This window comes from Lutra lutra, chromosome 8, assembly GCF_902655055.1.
Source record: "Lutra lutra chromosome 8, mLutLut1.2, whole genome shotgun sequence".
NCBI classification, from domain to species: domain Eukaryota; kingdom Metazoa; phylum Chordata; class Mammalia; order Carnivora; family Mustelidae; genus Lutra; species Lutra lutra.
Genome location: NC_062285.1, coordinates 24,736,894 through 24,764,007, shown reverse-complemented (window position 1 = coordinate 24,764,007; position 27,114 = coordinate 24,736,894). Strand labels below are relative to the sequence as shown.

The 27,114-nt window shown below is 38.3% G+C and overlaps 1 protein-coding gene across 7 annotated transcripts; it reads left to right on the top strand.

Annotated features, from left to right (window-relative positions):
• Positions 1-5,600: 5,600 nt before the first annotated feature.
• On the top strand, positions 5,601-27,114 carry SUV39H2 (SUV39H2 histone lysine methyltransferase). Of its 7 annotated transcripts, none has more exons than XM_047742700.1 (6): positions 5,601-5,819; positions 8,485-8,630; positions 21,184-21,315; positions 23,896-24,042; positions 25,582-25,711; positions 26,478-27,114. In XM_047742700.1, exons 1-6 carry the CDS (start codon positions 5,789-5,791, stop codon positions 26,582-26,584), a joined length of 693 nt encoding a protein of 230 aa, XP_047598656.1. In that variant the 5' UTR covers positions 5,601-5,788; the 3' UTR covers positions 26,585-27,114. The 7 variants fall into 7 exon arrangements, with proteins under 7 accessions (XP_047598656.1, XP_047598651.1, XP_047598652.1 ...); XM_047742695.1 differs by having other exon boundaries at positions 5,602-5,819; positions 21,184-21,855; XM_047742699.1 differs by lacking the exon at positions 5,601-5,819 and adding an exon at positions 5,830-6,194 and having other exon boundaries at positions 21,184-21,855.

The following is a 27,114-nucleotide window of genomic DNA, read 5'->3' as shown; positions in this document are numbered from 1 at the left end:
CCCCTGAAGTAGATTAATGAAACCTGTAGAATAAAATATCATAAGGATTTATTCAAGAGTTTTCTTTCCTTCGATGTCTGTGTAATAATTTACTTAATTGACAGCTTTCTCCACTAGATTAGTAAGTATTGTGAGAGCAGAGACACTCTTAGTCATCATAATGTCCCAGGTCCCAGAACACATAACCTCATCATAGGTGTTCAGTCAGTGTCTATCGAATAAGTGCATTATATGGAAGAAAAAATAAGTCCTCTTTGTATTCTACAGGACAATGGCCAGTAAGTACATCTTTTGCATATTTTATGATTCCTTTAGAAATGCAATAGAGGAGGAAAGCAATACCGCTGCTTCTGGCTTTATTAGTCAGCTTTGCATGATTTTTTCCCCCCAACATACCAAATTTGAAACTGTCACCGAGTGTGCTCTGTTGCCTAATGGAATGTACTCCAAATTGTCTTGTATCCTCATCTGACAAGGTTTTCTTCTTCTGAATGTAGGGAAGTTTTGCCAATGAACTTTTTGTATGTTTTACTTTTTCAAGGTAAAAATAGCTTCAACATTCTTCTAATTATAAAATGATACACATTCATTATAAAATTAAAATTGCAAAAGCAAGGGGCACCTGGGTGGCTCGGTCGGTTAAGCATCTGACTCGACTTCAGCTCAAGTCATGATCTGAAGGGTCATGAGATTGAGCCCCACATTAGGCTCCATGCTCAGGGCGGGGGGTGGGGGGAAGTCTGCTTGAGTCTGCTCTTTCTCCTCACTCTGCCCCTTCCTCTGCTCAGCATGCACGAGCATCCTCTCCTTTCTCTCACCTCTCTCTCTCTCAAATCTTTTTAAAATCAGCACAAAACAAATTCTGAGGGAAAATGTCAGGATTTCTAAAATAGCAGTGAGTGACCATGTAACATAACAATACCACCGTTTGTTTGCTTTAATTCTTTATCTCACTTTTAAATTGTAACATCACCATAGCTCCCAGAGTAGTTGCAATTTGCAGAGAGTAAGCTAGCCTCTATTATTTGTGTTCTAATGTACAAAGAGAAATAGATGGAGAGAAATTAATTTATCCAAGAACTGACAGTAAGTGTGAATTTTGAACTAATACTCATGCTTTTTTTTTTTAACAATTTTCCTTGATTGCTTATTATTCTAAACACTTTCTGTGCATTATTTCATTTAAATTCACATTGTCCATTCTATTCCCAAACAACATTCAAATGAAAGAGGGGACACTCCATGGGTCTCCAGAAATCATGTTTGCATGGGTCTTTGTGGGGAAAAAACTGGGGGGTGGAGGCATACTTCTGTATGTTTCCTTTGAGGCCAGTGATATATGTGTCTGGCTTTGATTTCCCTCTCCATTTATAGCCAGAATTTACCAAGATCCTCAAACTTTTTAGTCTCAGGACTCTTTTACATTCTTAAAAATTACTGGGAATCTAAAGAGCTTTTATTTATATTGGTTTTATTTTTGTTTAAAGATTTTATTTATTTGAGATAGAGCAAGACAGAGAGAGCATCAGCGGGGGTGGGGAAAGGCAGAGGGAGAGGAAGAGGCAGGCTCTCCAATGAGCAGGGAGCCCAATGTAAGGCTCTATCCCAGGACCCTGGGATCATGACCTGAGCTAAAGGCAGATGCTTAACTGACTGAGCCACCAGGCATCCCTACATTGGTTCAATATATATATGTATGTGTCTCTGATTTCCCCATCACTCCTGCACCTCCTTGTCTGTTGAACCAGCCTCCTTCCTTTTGTAACTTGTAGGCCCTTTGACTCATATTTTCCCTTCCTCCTTCCTATGTGAACTTTTGCTATGAGTCTGATCTTTTTTTGCTGGGCATGTTGGGAGATACAAGGATAACTTTGGGGGCCAAGGGTCTGGCATGGCTCTGGTTTTTCAGGGAAGATCAGAACCATCCTCAGAAGCCAGGTCATGGAGAAGATGGGAGAGAACTTTCCAGAACTAACCTTCCTGAGTTACAGCTGAGGATTACAGTAGTACATTTCCCCCTCATCTCCTGAATGTTATGAAAAAATGTTACCCTCCATTGGGTTAGTCCTAAAACCCAGAGATTTTCAAAATCACTCATTTTTTTAGGGGTGCCTGGGTGGCTCAGTGGGTTAAGCCGCTGCCTTCAGCTCAGGTCATGATCCCAGGTCCTGGGTTCGAGCCCCACATCGGGCTTTCTGCTCAGCAGGGAGCCTGCTTCCTCCTCTCTCTCTGCCTGCCTCTCTGCTTACTTGTGATTTCTCTCTGTCAAATAAATAAATAAAATCTTTAAAAAAAAAATCACTCATTTTTTTAAATAAAAAAATTACATGTTAAGTAACATTTTTATGAAAGATAACTTCTCAAAAACAAAGATTTAGTGTTAATTGTGGAATGTTTTATGTTTTTCAAATCTCTTTAATGTCTGCCTTGAGAAGATAGCTGTGTTCTGTTTCTTTAAATCTGTTGCAATATCCAAGTTGTGTATCCTCTGAAAAACTTCACTCTATAATTGTGAGAGGAAAGTAAAGAAGTCAGAAAACATTTTGGTATCATTATGAAAAGTTTTGAACTTATGAAGGGTCTTGGGGTCTCCGTACCATACTTTGAGAGTCGCTGCTTCACTTAGTTACACAGTAGTACCTGTTGAAGAGACAAGGTCTTATCTGTCCCCTGGAATTAGTGGGGTTAAAGACGAAAAACAAAGGAAACAGTTGATCTACAAAAGAGTCCAATTTATTCTGTAAATTTTTGCTGAAACTGATCAAGACCCAAAAAACACACAAGATAACTGCAAATGTTGGGAAGTGCATTTAGTGCCAAGGAGAAAGAATGGAAGACTGGAAGTACCTATGTTAGGGTGACCCGGAGAGGCCTCTGAGGAAATGGAACAAGTGGAGACTCAAGCACTCCTCCAGGAAGTAATTTAGAGTTGCCTTAAGATATTTATTTACTTGCTTATTATCTGCTTCTCCTACTAGGACATAAGCCTTAGGCGGACAGGGTCTTTTTCTTTCCTGTATACTTTAAGCACCTCATACATTGTCTGGCACATAGGAGATACAACACCATAGAAGACTTCTGAATGGGTGGAAAAGAGCCTAGAGAAGAGTGAGTAAAGAGGAGAGTGGCACAAAGTCAGGTCAGGGTGTTAGGGTTCCAATCACTTAAGGCCTAGCAAGTTAGCAGAAGGTTTGGATTTTATTCTATGTACTCCAGGAAGTATTTAAAGCAGGAGAAGGACATGTCCCACTTTATGTTTAAGGTGACTCTTTGAGTTGTATGGAAGATGGATTGGAGGAGAAGCAATAGCGGAAGTGAAGCCAGGCAGGCTTTTGTAGGACTGCAGGTTAGAAATGGTGGCCTCTACTAAGGGCACAGCAGCGGCAATGGAGAAAGGGGGCAGTATGAAGGTATATTTTGGACATAGCATTGACATAAATTGCTAATGAAATTATGGAATGAAGAGAGAGGAAATCAAGATGACACCTAGATTTCCTTCTTGGACCCCTGAGTTGATGGTTGTGCCAATGTATTGAAATGAGAAAGTGTGGGGATGCCTGCAGTGGAGAGGACCAGGCAGGTCTAGAGGTAAAAATGAAGGGCACTCTTAGGAGTGTGATCAATTTGAGATGTTTGTGCAACACCTAAGAGAATATGTCAGCAAGGCACTATGGGTATTCAGATGTGGAATTCAAGGAAGAGGTCAAGGCTGGAGACAAAAAGTTGGGAAGCTTTAGCATAAAGATGATATATAAACCCATGGGAACTGAGGCAGTCACTTAGGGAGAGAGCCTAAGAGAGATGTCTTGGGGGCCAAGTCCTAAGGAACCTCAGCATTTAGGCTACATAAAGGGAGTGAAGAGAAGTCAGTGAGGTGTAGAGGTCAATGAGGTAGAAGAAAAACCTACAAAGAAGCTAAGGATGGGGTGCCTGGGTGGCTCAGTGGTTAAAGCCTGTCTTTGGCTCAGGTCATGATCTCAGGGTCCTGGGATTGAGCCCCACATCAGGCTCTTTGCTCAGCTTCCCTTCCTCTCTCTCTGCCTGCCTCCCTGCCTACTTGTGATCTCTGTCTGCCAAATAAATAAATAAAATATATTTTTAAAAAAGTTAAAGATAGATGTTCCTGGGTTGTTCTAATAAGAACACATAGGACTGGCAATGAATACACTTGGGGAGGGGAGGAAGGCGGTGAAGCTGCATCTAAGTCTTAAAGGGTTTCTAGGAGTAGTCCTGGTAAAGAAGGGGCAAAGTAGGCATTTTCTAGCAGCAAGAGCAGAATTGAAGAAGTCCTGGGAACACGGAGCAGGGAATATTTGAGGAACTCACAAATTAAGAAGGAACAATGATGAGCAGTGAGGCCTGAGATGTGGACAGGAACCACTATGCCACAATAGGGCTTCCAGGCAATAGGGTTGGATAGGATTTTTTATTCCTTATTGCCAAGGTAATAAGATGCTCACTATAGAAAATGGTTAAATATGTAAAGAGAAATCAAAAAGGAAATCACCCCCCAGAGATTTTACATTTATCTTCCTATGCCTTTTTATGTAGTTGAAACTTTTATAGGTTTTTGTTGTTGCTTTTTTGCTTAACATGTTAAACATTCCCCCATGAAACTAAAGGCTTCATAAACATCTTTTTATGGCTAGACAGTATTTCACAATGGAATCTAATTTCTTCAATGTTCTGTATTTACAGTGTTCCAAATTTATACATGATGCTTTGAAAGATTTTCGTAATTTTTGACCAAAAAATTATCAAAATCCTTGGTCAATATCAAACGGCTTTCTACACAGGGTTTCCCAATTGACTCTTCCTAGATTTCCGCGTTAGACTGTTTAGAACAATCACCATGGAAGCGGTGTGAAGAGTGGATGGGGGCGGGGCGGTGGGGGTGGGGAGACTGTTAGGAGTTCAGGCAGTTGTCCAGCAGAGACCCGGCGTCCTGCAGCCTTGCTAGCAAACTTCCCTTCCGCTCGACCCTGCCCGCCCCCCACCAAGAAGCATCAGGCGAAGAGTTCGTTAGAAACGGTAGAACCTCAGATCCCAGCCCAGACCTACCTAATTTGAATCTGCATTTTAACAAGATCCCCCAGATGATTCCTATGGCCATTCAAGTGTGAAAAGCACAGATGGAGACTGGTGGGTTCAAACTGCTGCATACTACAATCACCTGGGGAGCTCTAAAAAATTCCAAAGCTCATGTCACACCCCATACCAATTAATTCAATATCAGCGAGTGGGACCAAAAAACAAAACCTTTCCAAGTGATCCCAACATGCAACCAATTTTGAGAACCTTTGATCTAGGGGTGTAGAAACAATGGTTAGTTGGGCTCAGGTGGCTGAAGAACAGGCATGGGAGGTAAACCTACTCGGCACCATACAGCTCCGCTCTACATTTTGGATTTTTGTATGACATGGAAGAACTAAAAAGCGTGGGAAGGCCTGATGCATATGCATGCTCCGGAATTAGGAGTTACACCACCGGGTCAAGGTAGGCTGGCAGCTAACAAATTGCGCCGCTTGGCCGGGACCGCGCGCGCGCGCGCCCCGCCCCCGCCCCCTCATGCGGCTCCCTCGCCCTCCCGCGCGTAGGGATGGGGTTTGGGGCGCATGCGCGCTCGCTGCTGCGGCCGGGGTCGGCCTCCGGTGACGTCAGGACGCGTCGCAGATTCCATCCCCCAGCCCGGGCCCCCCGACACCCGCGCAGGTCGGGCAGGGGCGGGGCGTCAAGCCAGCTGAGCTATCCCGTCAGACCGCGCCAGTTTGAATGAAAGCTCTTCAAGATGGCGGCGGTCGGGGCCGAGGCGCGAGGAGGTGAGGGCTGGAGAGCGGCACCCCTCAATATCCCCCGTTCTCCAGGCAAACTCCCAAGGCCCAGGAAGCGGGGCCGGGATCCGTGGGGCCGCCAGAGCGCGACGCGGCGAAACGCCGCTTTCCACTCTGCTGACACCTTGGCCCCTAAAGGCGCCCCGCGGGCTTCACCCTTCCCCCGGTCCCTGACCCTTCTCACAGCACGGCCCGCTCGCTCCTCGCAGTCTCCTCCTGCGCCCCGCTTCCGCTGGGCCCGGTCCGCGCGCCCTGCTCCGAGGTCGGCTGTCTCTCGCTCCGCGGAGGTCCCGCGGACTCTGTGGCTCGGCCCCCGCTGCCCGTTGGGCCGGAGGCCCCTCCCCGCCTGGTCGCCGTGTGGAGGTATTCGGGCGGCCGCCGCGGCTCCTAGTAATCCCCGGGGGGGTGCTCGAGGGCCTGTGGGCACGCGTGTGGTTTACTCCTTTGTGGTGGTTTGGGCGGGACGTTTTGTGTTCGGGCTGGCTTTTTAACTGGGGAGCGGGAAGTACCCGGTGGTGTAAATGTGACCTCAGTATCAGAGGAAAAAAGAAATTGGGGCTGAAGTGTGAACCCTCAGGAAATAAGTGAGCATACGCCTCAGTATGGACGCACTAGAAGGGTAAATTCCCCGTCGGACAATATCCCAGTAAGTGGGTATTTGAAGACGTAGCCTCTGGCTTAAGGTAATTTTTATACCCACCGGGAACTTGCGTGTTACTTATGCGGACGCCAGAGAATTAGGTACCTAGCGTGTAGTGCTTGTGTGTATGCGCCTGCCTGCCGCGCGCACCCCCTGAAAGACTGGAATTTTCAAGGCATTCTAGAATTTAAAGTGTTTGCTTGCACTACTCTCCACCTAGATTATGAGCTCATTATCCCCAAACTTTTCTTCCGCTAGAGGTTAGTGTGAACCTAGTGTAAGGTTTTTGTAGTGGGTAATGAAATGTTTAATCTTCCAAATGAATTATCTTCTACATTATTATAGATAATCAGAATTGTTAACCAAGGGTTTGCGGTTTTCTATGTTACAGTCTTTTTCTCAAAAATAGCGTTTCCGTTCAGGGTTGTCTTGAACCTCAGGTTAAACTAGATAAAAATGGTAGGGACAACAAGACATACACAGCTTGGGTGATATCCAAGAGGAACCTCCTTTGCCCGTGATCAGCATAGTGAGGATAACTTTACACAAAGCATCCCCAAGTTTTTTTAAATGGAAGACATTTTAAGTGGTCATTTCTGTTACAGCACTCTCCTACACCCAAACCACTACTCCACCGTAAGCAATCACTCCCCCAAATATTTTTTTGGAGAAAATACCTTTCATTTTTGTAGTCTAGAATTATGAATCTTTTGTAGGAAGTGGGGTGGTGGAAATCGTGCTTCAAGGTTTCTGACAATGAAGCCCCAGTATGAGTTGGGAAAGGTGAGGGAGGGATATTGTAAGAGCTGCTGTGCATTCTCTCTTCCTTCGAAATTTACCTCAAAACAAAGGGTTATCAGAACTACCTTGGAGAGCTACCAAGTAAAGCTTGAATTTACCGGTAGATTTTGTTTGGTTAATTCCACTTAACTCCCACCCTCACATTTTTTCAGTGAATCTGAAATCTGGAAAGATGGAAATATCACTAACGTCAGGTAGGCAGATAGCAAAGGCTGGGGCAGAGGACCCTTGATTCTCTGGAGTGCTTACCATGACACTAGCAATAAAACCAAGTTTATTACATATTTCTAAACATCAGTTTGCGGTAACATATTTTATATGCCATATGGTAGCATACTGTTTACAGAAATTTGTGAGTAAAAATCTTCAGCATATTTAGTTACTGGCTTCTCTAAGGTTAAGTATTAGTGTGTCTGATTTTTTTAATTTGGTATATGGATTATGTAAATTGATTACTCTGTTTTACAAATCTTGGCTTTAAAAACTACAGGAAATGAGTATTATGAAAATAAATTCTTCATTATTTGTTATAACTCTTGGGTTTATTTACCTTGATAATAATACAGCATAGGCAAAATAGTAAATGAAGTTAAAATTTCCTTCAGCATTCCAGAATGGGAAAAGTAGGGCATGTGATTGATGTAAAACTGTGATACTATAAAGTTATATTTCAATTAGATTTCATTTCTTATTGACCAACTAAGAGAAAGGGAGAAAGTTGTTTTGAATAACTTGTAAGGATGTTTTTAAAATATATTTAAGATATTTTTAACAAGTTTGCCTTAGAGATCTACATTTTATTAAGACCAATTATATTCTTTGTATTCTATGCAGAATATAATGGAAAAGGTAAAAACATTATCTCTGTTGACCTTTGCATCTATATGTAATTTTAAGAAAGCTTACAGACATGAAACTTTTTGTTCAGGTGGCTTAGTAGAAATTAATTTACATTAATTAAGCATAGTAGGATAGAGACCTATGAAAAAAAATCCAAGAAGACCAGTTTGCCAAAATAGTTCCTTAATGCTTAACTTTTTCTTGAAGACACGTAAATGGTTTCTTGTCATATGAATTTTCAGTTCTATAAAATTGCCAGTTGAAGGGTGGGATATAGAGGTCTTAAGTTTTTCCTTTTTTTTTTTTTTTTTTTTTTTTTGCTTTCATTGAGTAGCTACTTCATTAGTAAAGAATTCTATTTTCTTATTGTAGCTTGGTGTGTGCCTTGCCTAGTTTCACTTGATACTCTTCAGGAATTATGTAGAAAAGAAAAACTCACATGTAAATCGATTGGAATCACCAAAAGGAATCTAAACAATTATGAGGTGGAATACTTGTGTGACTACAAGGTAGTAAAGGTAAGGCAAATATCTAGCCCCTTAAAAGAGACCTAATCAGACTTCAATTCAGTATTTCATATTTCTGTAACCTAAAAAGAACCTTAAAAGTAAGCAAAAGCTCTTAATGTTAAAAATTCTAAGCCATAATAAATTTATATGTCCTAGCATCTATATTGCCAAATAACACTGAGAGGATTTTGAAGCATTAAATGTTCTCGCATTAGAATATTTTAAGGTGCTTATATCATTCTACATCCAACTCTTGATTATCTCCATGTGGATTACCATAGCAAATGTTTTATCTCATATTGGCTTCTCCTGTCATTCATTTTGTTCCTGAATCATATTTCCCCACTATCATCTGAAATAAACCTAGAAATTCAGACCCAATTTTAGTGCTATTGAATCTCCTCGGGAAGCATTACCATTTATATGTCCTGTATCATGTCAAACTCCAGATATTAGGGAGGTTCTGGGTGCAGTAGGATGGCTTGGAGTTTGAAATTATTTCTGATCTTCGGTTGATACTTTGAGGCTTTATCAAAGTCATTTAACTTCTCTGGGCCTCACTTGATTCCTGTTTCTCTTTAAAATGACAGGTTTGGGGCACCTGGGTGGCCCAGTGGGTTAAAACCTCTGCCTTCCGCTCAGAGCATCAGCCTCTCTGCTCCTCGGGGAGCCTGCTTCTTCCTCTCTCTCTGCCTGCCTCTCTGCCTACTTGGGATCTCTCTCTTTCTGTCAAATAAATAAATAAAATCTTTAAAAAAAATAAAATGACAGGTTTATTTTCCTAAGAACCTTCCTCAATCTAAACCTTATGATATATTTTTGAGTAATTCATCATCTTTCTTTTGCCTGTTCCTCTCCAAGAACTCTTTTTTGGTCATTTAGTTGTCATTTCTTCCAGACATATGAATTAGAAATCCTCCTCTTTTGTCTTCCATATTGATTCAGTCATTAAATCCAGTTCTTCCTTTGAAACATCCATCATCTTTTCATTTAATTACCTTCCCCACTCAATGGGATTTTATGATCAAGCATTTCACTACACTCTTAAGCAACCTTCAACCCCAAAACAGCCCAGTCACCTGGCATCTCAGTGTATAAACTGGCCTGACCAATCTAGCCAAAAATATCCTATAATCACACATACTGACATCATTAAAGCTTATTTCTAATCTCACTCCACTTAGTTCTACAAAAGGTTTTTGTTATTTTCTACATAAGGCTTTTATCTGTTGCTTTCTTTTCCTTGTCAACAATTTTTCTAACTTCTATTACTTTTTTGGACTTCTTACTCTATCCTTTATCTTTATATTCAGCCACAGACAGGGAAGTATTTACTTCCCTTTCTTCTATTTCTGTGAAAAATGGGTTCCTCTCAATTTACTTTTACACCAGTTATCTCTATCTTTGCTGTCCCAGTTTTTCAGTTTTCTTCCTCCATCCCCGTAAGGATTTCGCTTAATCCCTGATGCTTTTGTGTGTGTGTGTGCACGTGTGTGTGTTTCCACTGACTTCTCTCAGTAAAACCTATTCAGGTTTCCCCCAGTCTTTCTTCGACCTTATCTCCCCACTCAAGCATTCCTGTCTTCTACTTCGTTTCCAATTATCTTTTTAAAACAGCTTTGTCAAGATGTATTTCACATACCGTACACTAATTTAAATTAAGGTGTACAATTCAGAGCTTTTAGCATGCTCTCAGAGTTACTCGAAAGTTGCCTATGGTGATGGTTGCACATTTTCATTACACCAAAAAGGAACTCTGCACTACTCAGCCACCACTCCCCAAACCTCCCCAGTCTTCTTCCCCCATTGGCCCTACCCAACCTGTAATCTACTTTCTGTTTCTGTAGATTTGCCTGTATGGACAATTCACACAAACAGAAGCTTACAGTATGTATGTGGTCCTTTGTGATTGGTTTCTTTCACTTAGCATGGTGTTTTCAAGGTTTGTCTATGTTGTAGCATGTATTAATACATCATTCCTTTTTATTGCAAACTATTCCATTATAGGGATATGGCATATATAATTTACTCTGTACTTGGACATTTGGGTTGTTTCTGTTTGGGGGCTATTATAAATAATGCTCTTATAAACATTCATGTAGAGAATTTTGTACAGACATGTTTTCATGTCTCTTGGATATATACCTAAGAGTTGAATTGCTGGGTCATACAGTTTCTGTGTTTAACCATTTGAGGAAATGCCAAACTTTTCCAAAGGGATACTCCCACTAGCAGTGTTACAAGTGTTTCAATTTCTCTACCTCCTTACCAACACATGTTATTATCTGACTCTTTGATTATAGCTCTCCTAGTGGGTGTGGAGTAGTACCTCCTTGTGGTTTTGATTTGCATTTCTCTGATGGTTAATGATGCTGAGCATTTTTTCATGTGCTTTTCAGCCATTTGTATATCTTTGGAAAACTGTCCATTCCAAGCCTTTGCCCAATTTTTAAAATTGGAGTTTTTTTTTTTAATTAAATAATAGTAATAGTTCTTTATATGTGCCAAATAGTCCCTCATGAGATACACAGTTTATAAAAATTTTCTCCTGGGGTTTGTCTCTTCACTTCTCATGAACTTTTTAACCCATTTTATTCTGATTTATGCCTCTCTCAGTGAACTCCTAATTCCAAATATGAGGACCTCAAATCTTACTCTCCTTAGCAATGTCTGACACTGTTGGCCTCTCTTTTCTTTGATATTCTCTTGTCCAAGGAGAGACTGCCTATGCTCATACTCCATATCTACCATCTATTAGTTGAGTGGCTTTTAGCAAATTACTTAGCCTCTCTATTTCATCACTTATAAGGTGAGGATACTTGTAGTATCCATCTATAGGGTTATGATTAGCATTAAATTAGTTGATGTAGATAAATGCTTACAACAGAGACTCACCTGTGATAGTCATATTGTAGAAGTGTTGTCTATCATTGTTACTCATCTCTAGCTCCCCTCCTTTTTCTACCTATTTTTCTTACTATTCTTTCTGAATCTCCTTTTTTGTCTCTTGGCTGTCCTTCCTCTGAAAGTAAATAACCTCCACAGCTCTGTCCTTGGCCCTCTTCTCACCTTGAAGTGACTCAGTAGATGACCTCTTTCCCCGTGGTTTCTACTTCTGTTTCACTCATGATTGTCAAATCTTTGTGAGGCATTGACCTCTTTATGAACTTCATTTCAAACTGGACACTGTACAGGTTCCCATATTCAGCATATTCAAAACTGTACCTGTTTTCCTCCCTCAAATTTGCATCCTGATCTAGTAGTGTTCCCTATCTAAGCTAACAAAACCATAATACCTCCATTTACGTAACATTTTAAGTTCAGACATTTTCAGTTCTTCCTTTCTACCTGCCCTCTAATAGGATAGAGGGTACCCTCTGCCTCCCCTCTCTTTGTGTTTTCCTGTTCATTCTTGCTGTACTTGAACAGTTAGTTACATCAGGGTCCGTGCCTACATTGGAGGCGCTACCTTTATTCTTATATAGGATTCTGACTGTTGTAGTTAGGTTTTAGATAGCTTTTGTTCTTTGGTTTCCCCTTCGTTCTTCTCATCAGTCCTTTTGGCTTCTGTTTTGGAATAAGCACCCTTACTTGCACATTTCGGTCCCTCATTTCTTCTTGTTACTAGCACAAATTACTTTATAAGCTGGTATTATTTCAATATACCGCTCCCTTTTTTCTTTCTTCCCTATCACACTCAGGGCACGTACCCCTCCATTTAGCTCGTTAAGAGACACTGTTTCAATACCATATTCCTCAAAACCATTACAGATGTTTCTAAAACACAGTTCTGATTGCGTTAGGGCCTTGCTATAGACCTTTCAATGGCTACCAATCTAAGCTGAGACCTTTTGTACTGAGGTTCTTTATTATCTGGCCATCAGCTACCTTTCCAGCTTCATCTCCTACTTTTTTTTTCCATCTCCTAATTTTTATCCACACGGAAATACTTATAAATTCTTTTATTTAGCTAACATTTAATGAGCACCTTTATCCTTGTACCCTTTGCTGTTCTTATCCAATTCCCTCTTTGGAATACTGTTGTTCCCCTTCTTTCCTTGACAGAATTCTCTTTGGCCTGGAAAGTTGAGCTGAAAGGTTACCTATTTTTGAGGCTTCTTCCCTCCCCCATTTCCCTAAAATTAATTGCTTTATAATCAGGACTTAATGAGCACTGTTCTTACTATTCTAGAACTTGACACATTTTATAGCTTGGTTTCATACCTTCTCTGCTAAATTGGCAACCATTTAGGGCTAGGACTCTGTCTTACTGTAGTTTCTAGTTTCTGTAGTATTTAGTTAGTGCTTAATGAATTGAATTGGCTTTTGCATCAGTGATTTCTCCAATCCTCACAATCACCAGTACACTAGATCTTCTTAGCTTCATATTTAGATTACAGCAGCAGTCTATTGACTAATAGCTCCTGTATCATCTTTCTGTCATTTCAATAAACATTTGATTTCTTTTGTGTGTCAGGTACGACATTAGATTCTGGGAAGAATAAAGATTAATCAGAAACTGTCTCTCACCTTAAGGAACTCACAGCCTGCTGGAAAGATGGACAAGTAAACCATCCACTGCAGTATAGTAAAATAAGTGCAGTAGCAGACTTCATTATGTATCTGTGGGAGGTGCACCAGGGTCAGGTTACAGAAAGCTTCCCAGAAGAGGGGATATCGCACTGGGGCCTAAAAAAAAGACAGGTACACTGTCACTCATAGTTTTTCTACAGAGAATGGAGTGCTAGAATGTGGGAGTGGGAACGAATGAGAGATGAATGAAGGAACTTTCACAGCATTCTCCAGTAATGGGGGAATCACTTGCCCAGTTATCTGGGCAAGAAATTATAATGTTTAAATTAAAGGAGATAAAGAGAAATAAGTAAATTTTTAAAAAATTATCATGGTTATAAAATGTACAATTCTATGATTTAGTGATTAGGATTGGGTAGAAATCCAGCAGTGAGGGAATCCACATGTATGAAAACATGGGCTTCTGACTTGTATTAGTGTAGATAATACTGCTTACCAAGACCCAGCAATATAGGAGGATTAAGGTAGAAGGACCGTGTTGGGTTTGGAGGTGAAGGTTGAGAACATTTAAGTGTAAGATGATTGGTACATGGTTGAGAATGTGGCTTTAAGTCAGAATGAGAACTGGAAACATTTTGAAGTAATTGGCAAAAAGATAGCAGTTGAAGCTCTGAGAATGGATACAGTTACCCATTAATTAACAGATATTTATTGCCATCTGCCATGTCATATGCTAGATACTAGGGATCTCAGCAATTAATGACACAGCGGTATGGCCCTTGATACATGGACTTGGTCTTCTAATGAGGATAGAAAACCTTAAATGTAATTGTACAACGTACTTACGGTTGAGGTAAGTGCTAATGTAACAGCACGTTGTAACTTCTGGAGAAACTAGGCAGCCGTTCCTAAGAAATGGTGTTTAAACTCAGTCCCAAAGGATGGCACGAGAAGTAGGGAAGGGTCTTAAGGCAGAAGAGAACCTGAAATCTTCAAGGAGTAGAAAGTGTGAGTGGAACATAGTCAGCAAGAGGGATCGAAAGGATCCCTAGAAGGATGTGGAGGACCCAGAGAGCACAGCTCCCTACTCTCCAATAAAAGAATTTGGACTTTATCTTAAGAGCAGTAGGGAAACATTTAGTGGTTTTGACCAGGGGAATGACATAATGAGATGCATGTGTTGAAGATGGAGTTCTGGCTCTTGGGCCATGAATGGTTTGAAAATGGCTAGAGGCTACTGTAGTTCAAGTAAAGAAAATATGAGAAGAGAACAAGGACTGATGAGTAGTATAGGGGGCATGGGGGGAGTGATTCTCATGGGAAGAACTATAAAAGCAACTGAGACAAACTGGCAAGAAAGGTAGGAAGAAAACCAGAAGAATCAATCATGAGACCTGAGGGAGAGGTAGTGTCAGCACAAGAGGGAAGAAGCCAATGGGTCACAGAAGAACCATGAGGGACCCTTTGGATTGAGCAATGGAAGGGTCATTGATGCTGTTAGAGCCATATATATATATATATATATATATATATATATATATATATATTTGTGCATGGATAGAAGTTGTCAAAATAGAATGAATTAAAGAATAAATTAGAGGTGAAGGATGCCTGGGTGGCTAAGTCAGTTGGGTGTCTGCCTTCGGCTCAGGTCATGATCCCAGGGTTCCTGGCATGGAATCCTGCATCAGGTTCCTTGCTCGGTAGGGAGTCTGCGTCTTCCTCTGCCTACCACTCCTCTTGCTTGTGCGTGCTCTCTCTTTCTCTCTGACAAATAAAATCTTAGAAAGAAAAGGAAGGGAGGGAGGGATGAAGGAAGGAGAAAGAAAAAAAGAAGAGAAAAGTAAAGAAAAGTAAGAAATTAGAGGTGAAAGTAGAGTCAAGTAGTATGGACCATGCTTTGAAGAATTCTAGCTTTGAAGAAAGGGAGAAAGGGCTATGCAAGTTTTAAAGGTGTTTATAATTATATATTTCAAAATCTGCAAAGGTAATCTATGTATGTGATTTTAGAAATTGAGTGTTATAGAAAGTGAACTTAAACTGAAAAGAAATCTTCCACCCCTGTGACCTTTAGTCTCCCATCTCTCAACTTTTAGTAATTAATCCTATCTTTTTGAAATTCCTTACATATTCCAGCATTTATATCTCAAAGGTGGTTTCGTTTAATATTGCTTTTTAAAAATGAGGGAGGCTTAAGGGGCGCCTGGGTGGCTCAGTGGATTAAAGCCTCTGCCTTCAGCTCAGGTCATAATCCCAGGGTCCTGGGATCGAGCCCCACATCAGGCTCTCTGCCCCATGGGGAGCCTGCTTCCCTCCTCTCTCTCTGCCTACTTGCGATTGCTGGCTGTCAAATTTTAAAAAAAAAACAAACAAACAAAAACTTAAAAAAAAAATGAGGGAGGCTAAAACTAAAAAAAAAAAAAAAAATCAGGGAGGTTTAAATGCTGGTGAGAACAAGTAGGGAGAACCTGAAGAGACAGGAGAGGTGGGATAATTGATGAAGTACATCTCTTGTATCTGCATCCACCTTTTCCCTAGTTACACGACCAGGGAAGGATGGAAATTAAGGGAGTTTCTCTTTTCTCTCTGCATTAGGAATAGAGGTCTAGTGCTACCCAAAATAATGGGGGAAGTAGTGGGATTGTGACCTTGAACAAAATGGAGGAGTTCTGAAATAGCCAGTTTGGGAAATGGAATGAACGCTCACTGGAGGAACAGCAAGTCTCTTACTATTGTGAGTTCATGTTGGGGTCCACTTGAACAATTTGTGGTAGTGTCAGGGCTGTATGGTTTTTCTGCGCCATGTTCTTGCCATGTTCACCTTTCATACAGAAACATTTCTGACAAAACTGTGAATACTCTTTATTAACATACTTAGCTCATCAGTGAAGAACGAGAACCCCCATACACATTGGTAAGGCTTCTCCCTTAATAAGCATATATTAAGAAAGAAATACTACCAAAGCTTTGACTTCATAAAGTATCCAGGTAGTTCTGTGTCTCTAGAACCACCACAGAGCATGGCTCATACTGGGAGAATTGTCCACATCTAACATAGATTAATATTCCTGAAAGACTGATTGCACTTAGAGGGGTTTGTTAAGAACTAGAATAACATAGAAATCATTTGACTAAAATCCATATTTTAGGCATCAGGAAAAGAGGACTCCAAGAAAAGGCTTTTCCAGGGTCATGTTGCTCAGTTGTGTCAGTCTTAGGCCACTAGCTCAATTCTCAGAATTGCTACTTGGTTAGTTTACTGGCCTGAAAATCGAATGACTTTCCATGGAACACTAGTGTTTTCATAATTAGATTCAGGCTATTCTACCACTAATACTGAAAAAGATGATTTCAAAACTTGATGGAAAAATTAGCTAACAGGAAGATAGTTTTTGTTTTTTTGTTCTCCCATATATATATATATATATATATATTAGGGTTTTGTGCTTGCTACCACTTACTGGCTATAGACTGCTGATGACAGAATAAATATTGAAAAAAACACGAATTAATAGCCAGATCAAACTTAACAGGTTGTATTTCTTTTAAAGATCCATATGGTTACTCTTGTGATTTTTTTTTTTTTTTATTGCATACATGTTGGTAGTCATATTTTTTGTTTTGCATTCAGAAACATTTAGTCAAAGCGTGGGATATAGTAGGCCATTGTGATTGGTTTGGGGGCTATGAAGAATAAGATTTCATCCCTCTTGGTCTCTGGTTAAGTTTAGAAATGGGAACACAAGAGGATTGGCAGTAGTCAGTTCTCCCTAGGCGAGAGAGGCAGGAAAGACTTCACAGGGTAGGTGACATTTGAACTGACTTCTGAAGATGAATAGGTTTTCCATACATAAAAAATGAGACCAAAATAAGTTCATTATGGAAATGTAGGAGGCCATTTTAATTAGAACTTTGTAAAGAAAAGAGAAAGGGGTGAAAAGGCCTGGCATGTTCAAATATTAGCAGCCACGATTCAGTATGGTTTCAGTATGGCTAGAGAGGGTTATGTGAATGGGGCCATGCCGGAAGACTGTGTTAGGCATCAAGGACCCAATCAAGAATGATCTTTGTTTTAACAGGAAGTTTGAACTTCATTCTTTAGGCAGTGGGGGAGCCATTAAAATTCTTAAGCGAGAAAGTTACAGAATGACTGGTGCTATGGATTTCTTATTTTTATAAGAAAACTTAAAGATAAATTAGGGTGTCGTCAGTTTGGAGGTAGGGAAACAAATTAGAAGATTAATTCAGTAATCCCAGCAAGAATTGAAGGCCTGAAATAACTAGAGCTGTGGTAATAAAGATGGACAGTAACAAGAATCTGAAGAAACTTGGTGACAGATTGAGAAGGAGAATCTATATTGAGCTCCTAGTTTGTGACTCATGTGACTGGGTATATGATGGGTAAGATTACCCTTGATGGGGGACAGTGGTGAGTTCCATGGAGATAGATGGATATAAGAACCTGTTGGACATCCAGTAGGCTATTGGATGCATGGTTGAGCCGATAAGGTTTTGGAAATCATCAGTATGTAATTAACACCACTGGAGTGATGAGGTTGCCCAGAGAGCATTTAGAGCAAGGATTCTTAACCTCTGGAATCCAAATATTCGCCATTATCCAAATTAGTATATATGTGACTTTTGTTAGGGGAAGGTCCATAACTTTCTTCAGATTCTCAAAAGCGATAAATACTTACTTGGTGTGGAAAGGGGCCTAGGACAGAGCCCCAGGTATCTTCATTAAGTGATGGGCAGTGATAGTGAGTAGTCTCAGCAAAGAAGGCAGTAAAGGAACAATAGTGAAGAGAGAAATGTGATGTCAAAGCCCAAGTCAAGTAACGTGTAGACTGAAGAGTCATTGGCTTGGCAATTAGAAAACTTGTAAATTGTTTCTAATAAACAAGATGGAATCAGATGTATTTGTATGTAATGAAGCTTTCCACAGAACCCCCATGGCTTTCTAAGAATTATAAAAACCATTGGCCTGCAAAAAAGTTCAAATGCCTCTGTCGAGTGTTCAGGGCTAAAATTTGCTCTTGCCTTGCTGTTAGAGTTTAACGTCTCGCTTCAGTATTCTGAACTAGCCAAAGCGATCTCTTCACTGTTTTCTGGATACTTCATACAAATCTTAGCCCCACGCTTTTGCTGGTGTTTTTCATCCTGCCTGCCCTATTCCCCCCCAACAAATCCTAGCAGTCTTTCATAGTTTAGTTTGTTCTGCTATCTCTGTGCTCCTTTCTGACTATATTGATTTCCTCCTTTATATCAGTGGTAATTACTGTCTTGTTTTGTCATTTAAAATTGTACCGCCTTGCATTGCTACTTACTTTATATGTTATTGCCGCCTTTTCCCAGTGAGAGTTTACTCCTAAAGACTAGCAGTACCTTACATCTCATCACACCCCCTAGTGGCTTGAGCTTTCACGTACTTATTTTAAATACTAAAATATTTGAATGAATTTAACCTAAGCCAAATATAGTGGGAGAAAATGTGTTTAAGAAAAAATTCTTATGATGCATTCTAAAGGATACAGGAGTGATTGACAGGTCATTTACAGCCGTACTCCATTTCTATGGGTAATCAAGAGTTGATTGCGTATCAGAATAAAATACTGATATATATGAGGCTTCTGGGCTTTTATTTGGAATTTTTAATGAATTAATTAAATTTGTTAGGCCAAACTAATTTTTCTGTGTAAAATTACTAATTTTTCAAGATGGAAATATCTTTTTTGGATTTAAAGTAAAATGCACTTACTAAAATAAGTCTACAAGTAGAAATAAAATATTACTAGTATTTCTATACTGTTTTGCCAAAGGCACTCACATTTTATAAACATCTTTACCATCCGTAAATTAAGTAGGTACTGATGGGGTTAACATACAAAACTTATTGACTAACAATGCAGCTGGCTCATTACTAAACAATATGATATATTACTTTGGAACCTGACTTCAGTGTCATGGTGTTGCTGGTTTTGCTGAATGATAATTTAGCTTAATCTGATTTTGAAGCCAGTGTTTGTCTTTCTTCCATTATTTGCTGAAAACTTTTGGCATAATCCAGGGTTATGGTAGGAAAACAGTAGCAAAAAAAAAAAAAAAAGGCCAGAGTTGCATTGCTTTATTCCAGAGTCAGAAAAATTAAAAACTTTCTTAGTTAAGAAGTAGAATAAATACGTTAGATACTCCTATGTGGGTCACGTTGTTGAGCAGATATCTACTAACATAAATCCTAAATTGTAGTAGTTACCTGACAGGAGTCTGTGTAACACTTAGTAATCCAGTTTGACTAACATTTCAATATGTTTAAGCTTTTCCTTTTTTTCCCTGAAATCAGAATATGTATTTTCAAAAGAGTATAGTTTTTGTGCATATCCTCACACCTTAATTTAACCACATTTTGTAAACCGGTAAAGCATATTTTGACCATTTTCATAAAGAAGGAAAGTTCCTTTAATTCCCAAGCAGTATTGCTTATTGAGTAGAATATACTAAAACATTGAGACAGATCAGTGGGAAGAAGATAAACTAACTCAGTGGCTGAGTGACTTGCTTCAGCAAAGCTGCCTGGGGGCTCCTTTACCTCAGTTAGTGGCTCAGCAACATTTCCTAAAGTTCCAGGTTATTTGGCATGAATAAATTATGAATAGTAAAACAAGTGTTCTATGTATCCTTTATAATAAAAACTTAATAAAAATGAAATTTTTTAAATAAAAATTAAAAGGGAAAAGCAGGTGTATCCCAATTTTTTAATCCACATCCATGATTTAAAATAACTAAAAACTGTAGAATATACAATTTTAATCCCTTTCATATTTTAGAATATGGATATATGTGAGTTATTCTGGCAGACAAAGAAAAAATTGAAGGACTTTAGAATTTTATTATACACACTTAACTACCTTTTTTAAGAGAAACTTAACATGGCATTCCCTGATTTTAAGGGAAGAGAACCTAGTCAAGTCACTGGGGTAGGAAGGCAAAATTCTAGGGACCAACAGCAATGTGGGAGCTAAATCAAAATGTTTGATCTTTGATGGGTTGAGTGCCTGTTACCTTCTCCATTCACGGATGAGTCTAAATAAGGTAAGAATTCTCTGGATTCATGATGTCCAGTAAAATAATATAAGCTACATAAATATAACTTTAAATTTTTAGTAATCACATTAAACAAGTGAAATGAAACAGGTGAGACTGCTTTCAGTAATATATTAATTGGGGGCTTCTGGTTGGCTCAGTCGGTAGAGTGTGTGACTGTTGATCTTGGGGTTGTGAGTTTGAGCCTCATGTTGGGCACAGAGAGTTGTTTAAACAATTCAATCTTTTAAAAAAAATAATGTATTTAATCCAGTAAAAGCAATATTTTTCAGTATGTAATCAGTATTTTTCAGATGTTAAGAAGTATTCTAGTTTTTTGTGTGTTTAGTGTTTGTAATTCAGTGTGTATTGCATTTAAAGCACACCTCAATTTGGGCTAGTCACATTGCAGGTGCTTGATAGCTGCATGCTGCTAGGAATGACTGTATTGGACATTGTCTCTCTAGAACATCTAAGAGATGTGTGCCCACGATATTGAGAAATAGAACTTGCCTTATATCCAGTGTAAAATATTAAAATTCCCTACCTTAGTGGATGCCTCCATCTGTGCTGGCTGGGTGAAGCACTAACATAGGTCATAAATTGTCAGTTTTGAGAATACCTGTTTCCAGGATCGAGATAAATAAGAAATACGACTTTAACAATGACTGGCAACGTATTTGTGAGTTTCCGTACTCTCATCTTCATATGCGGTTCTTTCACCTGTGCTTGCAAACGTACGATGATGCCACAACTAAATTCTGTGCCTGATTTATGTAATATAAAGAAAAATGTTTTGCATTTTGTATTTCATCCGCTAGAAACCTCTGACTCTATATTCTGAGCTTTATTAAGAAGAATGATAATGGCTACCTTACTCTTTAAGATACTAAATTATTTTAAGTAATTAGGACTGTCATCTGATTGCAATTTTCTTTTATATTTTAAGGATATGGAATATTATCTTGTAAAATGGAAAGGATGGCCAGATTCTACAAACACTTGGGAACCTTTGCAAAATCTCAAGTGCCCATTACTACTTCAGCAGTTCTCTAATGACAAGCATAATTATTTATCTCAGGTAAACAAAGGCAAAGCACTATCTCTAAAAGACAATAACAAGGCTTTGAAACCTGCCATTGCTGAGTACATTGTAAAGAAGGCTAAACAAAGGATAGCTCTGCAGAGATGGCAAGATGAACTCAACAGAAGAAAGAATCATAAAGGAATGATTTTTGTTGAAAATACTGTTGACTTAGAGGGCCCACCTTCAGACTTCTACTACATTAATGAATACAAACCAGCTCCTGGAATCAGCTTAGTCAATGAAGCTACCTTTGGTTGTTCATGTACAGATTGCTTCTTTGAGAAATGTTGTCCTGCTGAAGCTGGAGTTCTTTTGGCTTATAATAAAAACCAGCAAATTAAAATCCCACCTGGTACCCCCATTTATGAATGCAACTCAAGGTGTCAATGTGGACCTGATTGTCTCAATAGGATTGTACAAAAAGGCACCCAGTATTCACTTTGCATCTTTCGAACTAGCAATGGTTGTGGCTGGGGTGTAAAAACCCTTGTGAAGATTAAAAGGATGAGTTTTGTCATGGAATATGTTGGAGAGGTATGTTCACCTTATACCAAACAATGGAAGGTTTATGCTTTTTTTTATATCAGTAACAAATATTGGTACATTTTTATATTACCATTTGCAAGTATGTAAAAATTTCAGGTTTGAGAGAAGGGTTCACTGGCATAGTTAGATATACAAACTTGTATATGAACAAAAAATATATATATATAATGACAAAATTGTCTTCTTTCAGAACCATCCATTAATAGTCATTGAAACTGGAATTTGTAAAATATGACAATTTTACATAAAAGCCCTAAGAAGAAAATCAGATCTAAACATCTACTGACTTTGAAAACTTTTAGATAATTTATCCACTTGACTAAATATGGTTAAGTGTAGTTGGCAAAACTAAACATTATATCAACGTGAGAGATACTGTAGACAAATGCTCTCTGAGCAAGTGTTGTAAAATAAACTTAAAAGCATTTATTGCATCCACCAGAAAATCCAAATTCTTTGTAGCTCAGCAAGAGACTCTTCTCTAAATTGCCAAAGACTGAACTGATATTCTTGTATGTATAATGTAAATTTAGAAAAAATAGTATTTGCATGTACCACATACTATTTTGAGCACCTTATGTTTTAACTCGTTAATCCTTTCAATAACTGGGAGGTAGTACTGTTATCTCCATTATTCTAGATGAGGAAACAGGCACAGAGAAGTTGAGCAACTTGCACAAGGTCACGTTGTAGTGAAGAGGAGCCAGGATTCAAAACCAAGTCTCTAAGATGAGTGTGCTTTGCCCCTGAGCTACACTTCCTCAAACTGGGTGAAGGATTAAGTCGTGACTAGAATACAAGTGTGACTTTACGTATCTCAGGTTGTCACATCTGACATTTTAAAAGTGAATTAGGTCATGTGTAATTATCTGTATTCATCTAGAATACTGAGATTAAATTGGAACCCTACTTCGATCCTTCAATTTTTAGACAACAGCAGATTATTGTAAATCACTATTCGAGATCTTGTATAATCGAATTCTTTTTGTATAATCAAATTCTCCCATTTTGGCTTACTGAATGCAGTGGTTAAGTCTGGTTGACACCATGAATCGCTTTAGACATTTTTGGTTTCCTAAGCTGAGCATCTGGTAAAGCTGTGTTCTTAGAACAGAACTGTAGATGATGGTTTTGAGCTACAGAATTTCATGAAAACAGCTGATTCAGCAAAACTAAACTTTGTCCATACAGTTGACTGCAAATTTAGCATGCCTTCTTTCCTATGTTTGTAACAAATTTCCATTTGTAACTGCACAGATTAGTTCCGGGAATAATAACCTTTTAGAGTATCTTTACTTTTTTTTTTTTTAATTAACATATAATGTATTACTGGTTCAGAGGTGCACGTCTGTGATTCTTCAGTCTTGTGTAATACCCAGTGCTCATTTATATCATATGCCCTCCTTAATGTCCATCAGCCAATTACCTCATCCTTCTACACCTCCCCCCCCACCCCCAGCAACCCTCAGTTTGTTTCCTCTGATTAAGAGTCTCTTAAGGTTTGTTCCCATCTGGTTTCATCTTGTTTTATTTTTTCCTCTCTTGCCCCTATGATCCTCTGTTTTGTTTCTTAAATTCCACATATCAGTGAGATCATACGATAATTGTCTTTCTCTGATTGACTTATTTCGCTAAGCATAATACCCTCTAGTTCCATCTGTGTTGTTGTAAATGAGTATCTTTACTTGTAAATTTAGTCCTTTACATTCCCTTATGTCCTACAGAAAGCTATAATTGGGTAGCGTTTTGAACATCTGAATACATTGGAATGAAAGTAGTACTGTCTTAATTGTGGGTTGTCCTAATTCCTGTCTTAAACAGCCTTGATTCTTTTGCAGTCATTTCTACCCTTAGTTTCCCACATCTTTTCATCCAGCTCTTCTAGAGTAGTTTGTGTGAATATTTGTCTTGATGACACTCTAATTTCTTTTTAAACCTTTGTAGGCATTAGTATGTTAATAATTTATGGATGAGTGTTTCTTCAGTTCAACAATAGCTATATAATATACTATAGTTTTTTCTTTTTAGGTAATCACAAGTGAAGAAGCTGAAAGACGGGGGCAGTTATATGACAACAAGGGAATCACATATCTCTTTGATCTGGATTATGAATCTGATGAATTCACAGTGGATGCAGCCCGATATGGAAATGTCTCTCATTTTGTGAATCACAGTGTAAGTGACACTTAAAGAATAGACAGGACTAATCAACTTAGCAGTGTTTTTAATGATTTTCCATAGTTGAGGAATAATTATCTTTAAATTACTTATCCTTTTAATATTTCTAGAGTATTTTAATACGAAGACCTCTTAGGTTAGGTTATGGTATTATTGCTGTATTAGGAAAATTCACCGAGGTACCTACCAAATACCATGCATTCTGCAGAGTTTTTATGTATGCTGCTTCATTTAATCATTCCATAACTTCATAAGTTAGGTTTTGTCTTAATGTAGAGGATGCAGTTAGTGGAGGAATTAAGCAGGTAGAAAGGTTAGGAATCCCATGCAGCTGGAGGGGTTAACATGTAACATGTTAATACATATATAAAACTTAAGAACTTGTAGAGTACTTAAGTATTTAGGGCTATTTTTCTAAGTTATATGTTAGTATTTTTAATTCATGTTTGAAACGAACTTAGAATACACCTGGAACTCTAACTGTAGAATTTTATACTCTATAAACTATTTGTAAAAATAAGAGAGATGAATAGTTACTGGGTACCTACTAAGTGCCCACAGGTAAGGGTAGGTTATGTAGCTGCCCATCTAAGGAAGTAGGCCATGCTAAACTTTCCTTGGATTTTATACCGAGAAACTAGTTTATGTTTAAATAGTGAAATGTCAGAGACCTTCTGACTCTTTTGTTAGCTTTTTTGATTGACTTAAACTTTGCTTTAATTTTTTTTTCCTAATGATAAATTTGAGATACTCTCAAAATAGATGTATTCTAAACAGGTAAACACTTAACTTTGATTTCTTAGGATGATTCACTAGATGTTTCTTCTTGCATTATCCAGAATTAATGTAGAATTTCAGAGTATTAAAGAGTTCCAAATAGAAGTTAAAGCAATGAAACTGCATGCAGTATGAAATTTGAGTTGTATAATGCTGACTTTTTTTTTTTTTTTTAAAGATTTTTATTTATTTATTTGACAGAGAGAAATCACAAGTAGGCAGAGAGGCAGGCAGAGAGAGAGGAGGAAGCAGGCTCCCTGCTGAGCAGAAAGCCCGATGTGGGGCTCGAACCCAGGACCTGGGATCATGACCTGAGCCAAAGGCAGCGGCTTAACCCACTGAGCCACCCAGGCGCCCCAGTGACTTTTTTTTTTACTTGATTTTTTAAATAGTTATCAATAAGTTATTGAAATGAACTACATACAGGTGAAATGATAATGTTATCTAGGGTTTGCATGACAAGTCCTCAGAGATGTTAAAAGGTTGAGACTGGATGAAACAGGATTGGTAAAAATGTTAATTGTTAAAGCTGCAGGGTGAATATATGTGGAATATTTTTACTAGTGTTGTGTATGTCTGAGATTTACTATAAGTGAAAATACTATTTTTTAATTTGCGTGCCTCAAAGACTGCTGAACAATAATGTAATTTCTAATAGAACTTAAAATAATAGTCAATAAATTAAATATTTTATATGGCATGTAGAAGAGCCTATTCATGTCATTTTTTACATAAATGGATTCTAATGTTCCTTTTTAGTGTGACCCAAATCTTCAGGTTTTCAATGTTTTCATTGACAACCTTGACACCCGTCTTCCCCGAATAGCATTATTTTCCACAAGAACCATATATGCTGGAGAAGAGCTCACTTTTGATTATCAAATGAAAGGTATGGTTTTCAAGTACAGTTTGGTGTTCATTTGTTTCAGTTATGAAGAATCAGAGTAGTAAAAGACCTGAACCAAAAGATCGGAACCAAGCAAATATTAAAGACGAGAAAAAACGAGGTCACAAAGCTAATCTGACAAAGGTAGAGCTGGAATCCAGGTCTGCCTGACCTTAAGCTGAGTAATGCTCTTTTCTCTGTCTCACGTTGCCACCTGCTTTTTTCATAAGTTCCATTATGAGAGCTTATTATACATCTTTTCTCAATATTACTTAAATTTTAAATTTTAAAATTGTAATGCATTTCTGAATATTTACTAAGAGATGTATATTCAAAAGATTGAAAATACAACTTAAATCACAAGTGAACTTAATCCATTCCTACTTGGATTTGGCTTTTTTCAAAAAAAGAAAAATGGTATTTTGTTTCCTTTATTGTAACAATATGTGTTTTCTTTCCTTTGTTTTTTTTCTAAGTATTAATTACAAGTTGTTGCTATTTGGCCTCACTTTATGGCCCTTAAGTCATGTATGAAACTAAATGTTTATCAGATTTTCCCATTAATTCCCATCATTTCCGAAAGCTATTCTTAGAAATATGGGCTAATAGCATATGCTTTTATCTCTTACTAGCCCACGCCATCCTTTGAAGATAATCCAATGATTTGTTTCTGAATATTCACATTTACTTAAAACTGTGATAGAAAATTTGAACTTCCTTCTGAATTGTCTTAACTCTTATTTCCGTATTTCTTTTCCTATGTAATCAGGTTCTGGAGATATATCTTCAGATTCTCTTGACCACAGCCCAGCCAAAAAGAGGGTCAGAACTGTGTGCAAGTGTGGAGCTGTGACTTGCAGAGGTTACCTCAACTGAATTTTCAGGAAATAGAGCTGATGATTGTAGTTTTGTTTTTTTCTAACGTTGACATTTCAAAAAAGTATTTGGGACTCTTTTCATATTATCAAGACTATATGCTTTGTTAATTTACAGTTCACGTTTCAAACTATTGGCCAAATGTATTACTGATGCTTCTGAAGAGAAGAACACAGGGTCATAGACTAATTTGAAATACACATATTTAGTAATGAGTTACCAAACATGAAAACTATTTACATATGAGCATATACATACATACGAAGTCTGTGGGAATAAAGAAATGCCTCCTTTGGTGTTTAAGCATTGAACTGATAGTCAACAGTCACTCAGATCAAATATGCAACCTGAGTACACCTTGAATTTAGAGAAAGGTAATCCAGTTTGGGCAAATATATACAAGTGTTATTTCTGTTCTGTTGTCATTCCCATTATTACTTACTGTACTTGTATTTGAGACAAACAGATGATACTGAATTATACTATTTTCCTACTTTCATGAAAATATTGGGTCTTACTGATATAGAAAT

What these genes read in the sequence shown, in the direction of transcription:
- SUV39H2 (XM_047742695.1), top strand. Translation starts at nt 5,789, where the DNA reads ATGGCGGCGGTCGGGGCCGAGGCGCGAGGAG. An exon ending in CGGGGCCGAGGCGCGAGGAG is followed by an intron (nt 5,820 to 8,484) that starts GTGAGGGCTGGA and finishes TTCTTATTGTAG; the next exon opens with CTTGGTGTGTGCCTTGCCTA. An exon ending in CTCATTTTGTGAATCACAGT is followed by an intron (nt 24,043 to 25,581) that starts GTAAGTGACACT and finishes GTTCCTTTTTAG; the next exon opens with TGTGACCCAAATCTTCAGGT.